Genomic DNA, 8,252 nt, shown 5'->3' on the forward strand with positions numbered 1-8,252 from the left:
GACCTCCCAGGCTTTTAGCCACTGCTCACACAACAAACACCAAAGCAGGTCATGTGCAGTGAGGTGGTACTGGTTCTCCAAATTAGAAGACCCCAGATCGCCATGACAGCCACTGACAAATGCATACGTGAGGTTCCCTGAGTGCGGCACTGCCCGTCTTACCTGCTATCTCCAGGAGCGCGCCCACGTGGTCTCCATCTGCCAGCTTCACGAAGCCAACCTGACCTTGGAAAGTGTCAATCCCTTGGAAGGGCAAAGTCAAGTGTTTCCCTTCAAGGATCTCCTCCACGAATGGCTTCAATGCCAAAAGTGCATCAGTACCGCTAGTGAGAGACGACGTTTCAGCAAGGCATAAAAAAAAATAGAAAAAAAAATAGGGAATAAAGAAATCCAATTTTTTGAAGATAAACTGTATATTATAATTATTATTTCAAAGTTCAAAATATCATTTAAATCTAACCTATGGTTAAAAACCAATATTAATGTTTAACAACAGAAATGACTTAAGTCTTTTCCTAGTTATAATTACTATTAAAGACATAAAAGCAGATAGTATTTCATTACTCATCAAGAAACTTCTAAGTCAGATGTGGTAGTACACACCTGTAAACATGGCACTCTGGAGGCAGAGGCAGGAGGACAGCAACCTGGACCACAGTAGTAGATGACAATAAGACCTTGACTCAAAATAAACAAATAATAAACTGCTAAACACTACCAGAATAACTCAAAGTGCTGTGTGCACAGCTCAGCTGTGGAGCGCCTGCTTGCTGTGCATGAGATCCCACCTAGATTCAATCTCCAGTACCCGCCGGGGTAGAGAAAGAATTACAACTACAGTTTTACTAATTTTTTACTAATGATATATCCCAAACCAACCTACCACACACAAGAACTTCGCTAGGTTGTGAGGAATACTCTAAACTTCTGTTTGTTGTGTGTTTCCAGGGGTGGGGTTTGGGGCAGGTTCTCATGTATCGAAGGATGGTTCTGAATTTGTGGCCACCCTGCTACCACTTCCCAGATGTTAGGGTGACAGACACGTGCCATGCCCAGTATCAAACCCAGGCTGTGTCTGACAGAGCAGACAAGCCCTCTACCAACCAAACCGTGTCCCCAGCCCAAGTCCTAGATTTTAAAAAAACAAACAAACAAACAAAAACCAGGACTCACTGTTTGCAAAGCATTCCACTAAAACTGAAATAGGCATTTCCTCTCAAAATACAACACTCTCTGTGATATGATTTTTTTTAACTGGATTCAAATAAAGTGTAAGTTTATCTATATCTGCCAACCAGAGCTAACTTTGTTAGAGCTGTTTAGTCCGTGTTCATTCGTGGACACTTTGTGTTTATACTTTGCTCTTTATACTTCGAATCAGATACTAGCAAACTGTGCACGGTCTTAAACTTACGGTCAATCACTTCCATCTCAAAGAGAATTCTGGTGGGTGTACCTTATCATGAGAAAAAAATTAAACTCTCACTAGAGGGCAGCAATTACTTATAAAAAGAAATGAACGCAAACTGTTTGGAGAGGCTTTCCAAACGTTCTTCTAACAAACCCGCCCCTGAGTCATCCTGTGCCTCGGAGAAATACGTGAAATACAGATTTCTGCAGTGCTTTCATATTTCTAATCGTCACACCCGAGCTCTGAAGGAACCCGTGCATGCACTTCAGCCAAGCTGGAGAGACAATGCAACGCTGGAGAACCGCTTTTGCGTGTCAGCAGTGTTTCTCCCTGCACCTCCACAACTACCTCTGAAGTCAGGTGTGCCTGACTGCATTCGCGGCCATGGGACACAGACACACTCCCTAATCCAACGCTGCCTTTCCCTTCGCTGGGTTCTGTGAGGCAACGCGCACGGGATCACAGAGCACACACACACACACACACACACACACACACACACATGTACAGCAGACTGAGGGAATGAATACAAGACATCCAGACCCATGGAACTATAAACTACACACTAAGGCAGACCATGAGAGAGACTAAGATCTTCCAGCAGCAATGAATCTGCAGAGTCCTGGTAAAGGAAGCAGGTGGCCTAACCAGTGCTGGTGTTCAGCTGTCTGGCTGTATAAAGCAAAGCGTTTAGCTAATGAGATGCTATTGATCCAGAGTAAGAAGGGATCAGAGGGTGTCTTGGGAAGCTATCAGATCCTTCTAAAAGTGGGATATCTTCTCAAGAGTGCTTTATGAAAGACTTCCTAATATTTAAATTTATTCTTTAACTTAAATAGGGGTTTTTAATTTTTTTTTTTAAAAAGAGCATATCCATAACAAAACAGAATTCTAAAACTGAGTTCAGGACAGTTGATATTCAAATTAAGATAGGACAAGTATCTTATCAATTAACAGCTGCTTTATCCTAAAAAATTTCTACTTCTTCCTTCTACACTGTGAAGACACAAAAGGACCTTATATAAGAGCTACCAAAACCAATTCATGATTTTAAAAATGTCTGTTGGATATATTCAACATCCAATCTATTGACTAAACCCTAGACTTTTTTTTTTTTAAATTTATTTATTTAATGCATACAAGCACACTGTCGTTATTTTCAAACACACCAGAAGAGGGCATTGGATCCCATTATAGATTGTTGTGAGCCACCATGTAGGTGCTGAGGACTGAACTCAGGACCTTTGGAAGAGCAGTCAGTGCTCTTAACCACTGAGCCATCTCTCTAGCCCAAGACCCTAAACTTTGAAGAATAAAAATGAATATGGACTAGGAACTAATCCAAATAGCTAACATACAATATGCGATAAAAAAAAATGTTAGACTAGAGGTACTTAAAAAATCATTCACATTAAACACTGTCTCTCCAGAAAATGCCATCCATTTTCCAGTTAGACACCCAGGCAGAAGACACACCATCTCTTAGAAGTTGACAGCTCTGCTCCTCCAGATGTGGGCAGGCTTCATGAAATCAGCTGAAACCCTTGGAGAAAAGACCAAAGGGCCAAAGGAATTCTATTCCCAGACTGCCTTTGGATTGAGCTCATGACACAAACTCTTCTGGCCCCCCAGCCTACCAGTGTTCCCAGCAGATTTCAGACTTACCAAAGCTCACAACCATGTGAGCCGGTTCTGTAAAGGAGTCTCTACATATGCAGCTCTATCTACCTGGATAGACAGAAAACGGGAATCTATGTGCTCATACCCGGCCTGCGCTGTCCTCAGAGAACCCTGACACTTGATGAGGCAGGACATCACACACAGTGAGACTCTGCCCAACTACTCTCACTCCGTGTCACACCTTTGGTTTGTCTTCCTTGAGAAGTATCAAAGCATTTGTTTACTCTTATGATTGGTCTATTGATAAGCTGAAATAAAGCAAGTAATACCTCTGCTTCTCCCTGCCCTTGAAGGTCACAAAGATCAGAAGACTGCTGGCTGTCACACAAGGGTCGACTGCATCAAGACCTTAATTACATTCATCATAATGTGGCCAATCGTGAATTACTAACGTATTTTCTTTTCCTCTTTTCTCTCTTTTCCTCACCCTCTCCCCAACTCAAGCCTTTTCTTCATTCCCTCAGGAGCCACATGGGTCAAGGCAGAAACAGGAATAATCTTTTGTTCATCCTTGCTTCGGTTTTCCAAAGAATCCAAAACTTGAGCTTAATACGTCAAATGCCACAGGAGACAGCAAGGAATTCTCCACTCCAGCAATCAGTGACTTACAGTCAACCTTTATGGACTATGGAGCGGAGGCGTGGCATGGAATAGCACGGCCCTGAGAATGACTGGGGCGAGCTGAACCACAAATGCCCACCCCACCCCGGGAAAGTAACAGCTCTGATGACAGACAGCCGTGAGTAAGAGCCTGCTGGGGCACATGCTAGGTTCGCTTGTACTGACCCTGTTTACTGGGGTAGCAGGCATACGCCAGGCTGCTAAGAAAGGATGGCTTTATCAGAGCTCCCGGATCTTCACCTAGAATAATCTCTGCTTAGACTCTAGCATCCGACACCAGAGTGTTCTAGTTAGCATTGGCACTAAATCTGTGTAACCAAGTAATACCACTGATAACAACAGAGTGAATAACAGAGCATCTTGATTATGAGTATTGAACCAGAGTGTGGTGGAACACGTCTTAACCTCAGGAGTTAGTCAGATGAGGCCAGAAGGTCACACGTCCAGGGCCACACTTGGCACATCAAGTTTGAGGCCGGTCCACATTATATAAAACAAAAAGATAAAAAAACAAAACAAAACAAAACAAAAAAAAACCCTGTCTGCATTGACTTGCAGTCACAGTAGTCAGGATGGAGATTACCTCATTAAATTCCCATGCCTCCTTGGGCTCGCAATGCTTGCTCACAGTGGAGTAATACTATGGAAAATAATATGCAGGGAAGATGGTACTCACATGTTTACTTCATCTTCATTTAGCAACTGCATCACTAGCAAGGTAATATGAAAGGAGCCGTCGCCGACCATGGCTTTGGTCAGTCGCTTATCCTGCTGTAGTATCGAATTTTGCAAGACTTTAATTCCAGCTGTAATCTAATCACACATACAAAAAAAAAAAAAGAAAGACTTAAGGAAAAATTTAAATCAGTAAGAAAAATAAGCATCAAGCTACCAAAATTAAAGTGGAGATGAGAGTCCACAACTAAAAAAACACGCAGTCAGTTGTTTAGTTGTTCCCACACTTGCTAGAGTGTTAACTTGGTGTCATATATAAATGTAGAGAGGCAGAAATGTGTGTGCGTCTTGCAAGCATTGAGCACAAGGCTCTTTCTTTGCAGACTGAGTCACGGACTGAGTGGGAAAAACTCCCCGTGGCCACACATTCTTTTAGAAATGTGTCCTTGCAATGTGGATCTGACTCACTAATTACGAACATTCCTACGAGAAAAGCTTTATTCTTCCCCAGAAAGGTCAAATCAGCAGACAACATTCCACTTCTGTTAGAAGTAATATTTATTTGTCCCACAGTGAACGCGTTGGATCTCTTCCTTGACGCCTTTAAGGTTCTCTGGGATAGGAGGAATTCCAGTAAGAATGATTGTTGCCGTGTTTTCCTAACTTGTGAGAGGTGGGGCATAACCATGGAGACTGAGCTGAAGGCGTCCAAGCCTGACCTTACGCATTCGGGGGAAAGCCCTCAGCTCGGGCTGCTCTGATTTCCCCCTCAGTACCTGCTCTTCTGAACCGGGAAGAGGGACAACGTATCTCCCTCCTCCATTTCCTGTTAGAGTCGTAGATTCTAGTCAACTTGTAAATGGCAGTGCAGCAGAGAGAGTACTATGAAATAAAACAGCAAGCCCCAAGAAAGGCCACAGCGAATCCATAAAAGCCTCGGGACGACAGAATTCCTGGGAGAAAAGGAAAGGCTGTGCTCGCCATAGGAGCTGCATCCGGCGAAACAAAGCAGAACAGGCAGGGATACGGAGAGAGGGGGTCACGAGCCGCGCGGGCTGCTCTGACTCTGGAGTGTCTGTGCTACCCTGAACAATGCCCACATTATCCATCCGTGGAATGCACTGTGCAAGTCAGAAGACACCGTCCTAGGTCCCAGGCCTAGGTCCCTTGGACCAGCCTCCAAGTCCCACGCTTGATTGGACCCACGGGTTCCCCCTTTTTGTCCCTGCAGAACCCGTTCTGAGTAAGAAGCCTGTGGAGCCACTCTGGTGACAACCTCCGATCCCTGATACCCTGACCACCGTCCCTGAGGCCTGCCTTCAGCGGTGGTTCTGCCAGCCATGATCTACCCATTGACCTTGTTACAAAGTTCAACCGTACTTCTATGTCAGAATAAAGCCCATCTCGCTCAGTAAGGCCGTTCCCTACCTCCTATATCCCATTCCTGTCTCCATGGAGCCTGGTAAAGTGAAAACAATCTAGCCTTAAAATTGTCCAAGGAGGGGGCTGGAGAGGTGTCTCAGCAGTTGTTCTCCCGGAGGAGCCAGGTTCGGTTCCCAGCACCCACGTAGCAGCTCACAACTGTCTGCAACTGCAGTTCCAGGGACTCTGACAGCCTCACAAAGACACGCATGACTAAAAAAAAAAAAAAAGCTACAGGGATGAAGATCAAGAAGTTGGCCTCTAAGTCTTATCTCAAACAGTCCCAACTAACCCAAGAAACCCTGTACCTAATAGATTACTGTCACCATCATAGAGTGACACTGAGGGAAAAGACTGTCTAGTTTCAAAGAAACCGTGTTTTTGGAATAGGAAGTTCTCCATCAGGTGGCCCCTCAAGATCTTGACTATTGAAATAAAGGTCCACACTGATGTTGCTCCGCCAGACACATTACTTCCACTAACACACTTCGATAGCCACGGGCAAGCTCAGATCAGAATCAACAGAAAGCATACACACTGTGGGGGTTGGGGGGGAGCAAAACCCATCTCCCCTGCTCTACCCGCTAACAAACCAACAAACCACTTAGAGAAAGTAGTTCATTTGGGGAGGGTGGTGTTCAAATCAAGCCCGGAGCGTCTGTCTGACCAGTTCCCAGGTCTTCGGCACCGGTCTCGGAAACGGTTATCTTCCTGCTAGGTGACAGTGGGATTGAAAGAGCTTTCGATCCTGAGGGCCCACGTGCCGTTCTCTTGGGAGCAGAAGTGATTCCAGGCTTCCTTGACCCTCTGGAGAGTGAGGACTCTGCCCCTCACCAACAGGAAGTGATAAAATAGAAACTCAGATCTCTCTGAAGCGTGCCCCCTCCTGTCCCCCACACCCCCTTTCCTCAGCGTTTACCTCCTCAACCAGCACAGGTAAAAATAAAAGTATAAACATTCAAGTAGACTGGCCATTGCCTCAACTGCCCCAAACTCCCTAAAGCTGTAGGCGCTCGCATCACTAACAGATGCCTGTAGCACTCTATCCTCTGCCAGGTAAACTCCTGGCAGAGGAAGCACAGGGTTTTACTAAGAGTTTTCTGCAATACGTGAAATTGTAATTCCAAGACAGTGAGTGGGTGTTCTGAACCCCACACTGCTATCTCATGGGCCGGCAGGTTCTAAACATTTCACAGTGGTAGACCTGATGGAAGTCGGTAAGTTTTTTTTTTTGCCTTTAAGGATCAGCAGTACGCACAAACTGAATGCCACCTAAGTCCACTAAAGGCTCGTCTTACGATGTTGGCCCTGGAATTCATGAGAAAAATCTGCTGACTTAATATGTGAAAAATCTGATACGAAACAGGATCAAAACAGGATCGGGAACAGCCCAGTTCTCCTTCAGCATGTACTTCAGCACCCAAAGAGAAAACACCATAGAAAATGTTCAGATCAAGAATGGGCCCATTGCTCAGCTCATGAGCCGACTGCAGGGAACAATTCCTTCTCCATGAAAGAGGAAAGCCGGTCCAAGGAACCCTAAAACCGCATCTGAGAGATTACAGAGAGGTCTCTCAGGGTTTGGGGGACACTACAGACCTTGGTTCAAATTTCTCCCTCAAAGTACACACTTTATATGAACTTACAAAAATTGGGGCAGAACCTTTAATGTTGCGAGATATGCAGGAGCACGCTCAGGTCTGACAGAGTTGGCCCCACGCGCACCTTCAGCATTCAGTGCAATGTCTTACATGTGAGATGGTTTTAGGCCATTTGTGCCTTTGAATTATCCACAAGTTGTAAAACTGAAAATGAAAACCTGTAAAATGCTTAGAAGACTTATTTCCATGGAGCCACATAGTGCTTGTACTATAGGATTAAGCTCAAACCTATGAAAATGTAAAAGCTAATCTAATCAAGCAATGAATTTCTAACTATGCTTTGATGCTTCCAATTAATTTAGATTCCCTGATATCATCTTAAGACTTTTTAAATGCTTTTTACTCCTAATCACAATCTTTAAAAGACAAGCAAAACCCTCCAGAATCTTAACTGTCTACGATTAACAGAAACCAGTCACTGTTTAAAAGTCTACAAAACCATTAAACCTTACCCATCACCGTAATCGCCACCACAGGTGTAACTGCACAAAGTATATTTTCAAACCTAGTGCTAACAGTCAAACTGAAATATGGCATTAAAAGAAACTTCTACAAATAAAGCTTTACAGACATCTTAAATATTCTGCTCACTGAGTTAACAGAAAAGCAGACACTTAACGACTAAACATTACCATTCAGCCACAGTCTGCATGACTAAAACAATACAATTAGAAAATGCACCCTTTGGGGGCTGGTGAGATGGCTCAGTGGGTAAGAGCACCCGACTGCTCTTCCAAAGGTCCAGAGTTCAAATCCCAGCAACCACATGGTGGCTCACAACC

General features: G+C 44.3%; 1 protein-coding gene across 4 annotated transcripts in view; it reads right to left on the bottom strand.

The window, feature by feature from the left end:
- Positions 1–8,252, bottom strand: part of Akap7 (A-kinase anchoring protein 7) — a 128,761-nt gene that overhangs the window by 87,499 nt on the left and 33,010 nt on the right. For all 4 annotated transcript variants that reach the window (XR_003842725.1, XM_029533166.1, XM_029533165.1 and 1 more), the window contains exons 4-5: positions 4,389–4,525; positions 163–323 (exon numbers count right to left, since the gene is read on the bottom strand). Coding sequence is in view for 3 of the 4 variants with exons in the window: in XM_029533166.1 (XP_029389026.1) it covers positions 163–323; positions 4,389–4,525 (298 nt within the window). In the remaining variant the exon portion in view is untranslated. The remainder of the gene's footprint in view (positions 1–162; positions 324–4,388; positions 4,526–8,252) is intronic.

Source organism: Mus pahari, chromosome 21 (assembly GCF_900095145.1).
Source record: "Mus pahari chromosome 21, PAHARI_EIJ_v1.1, whole genome shotgun sequence".
NCBI lineage: Eukaryota > Metazoa > Chordata > Mammalia > Rodentia > Muridae > Mus > Mus pahari.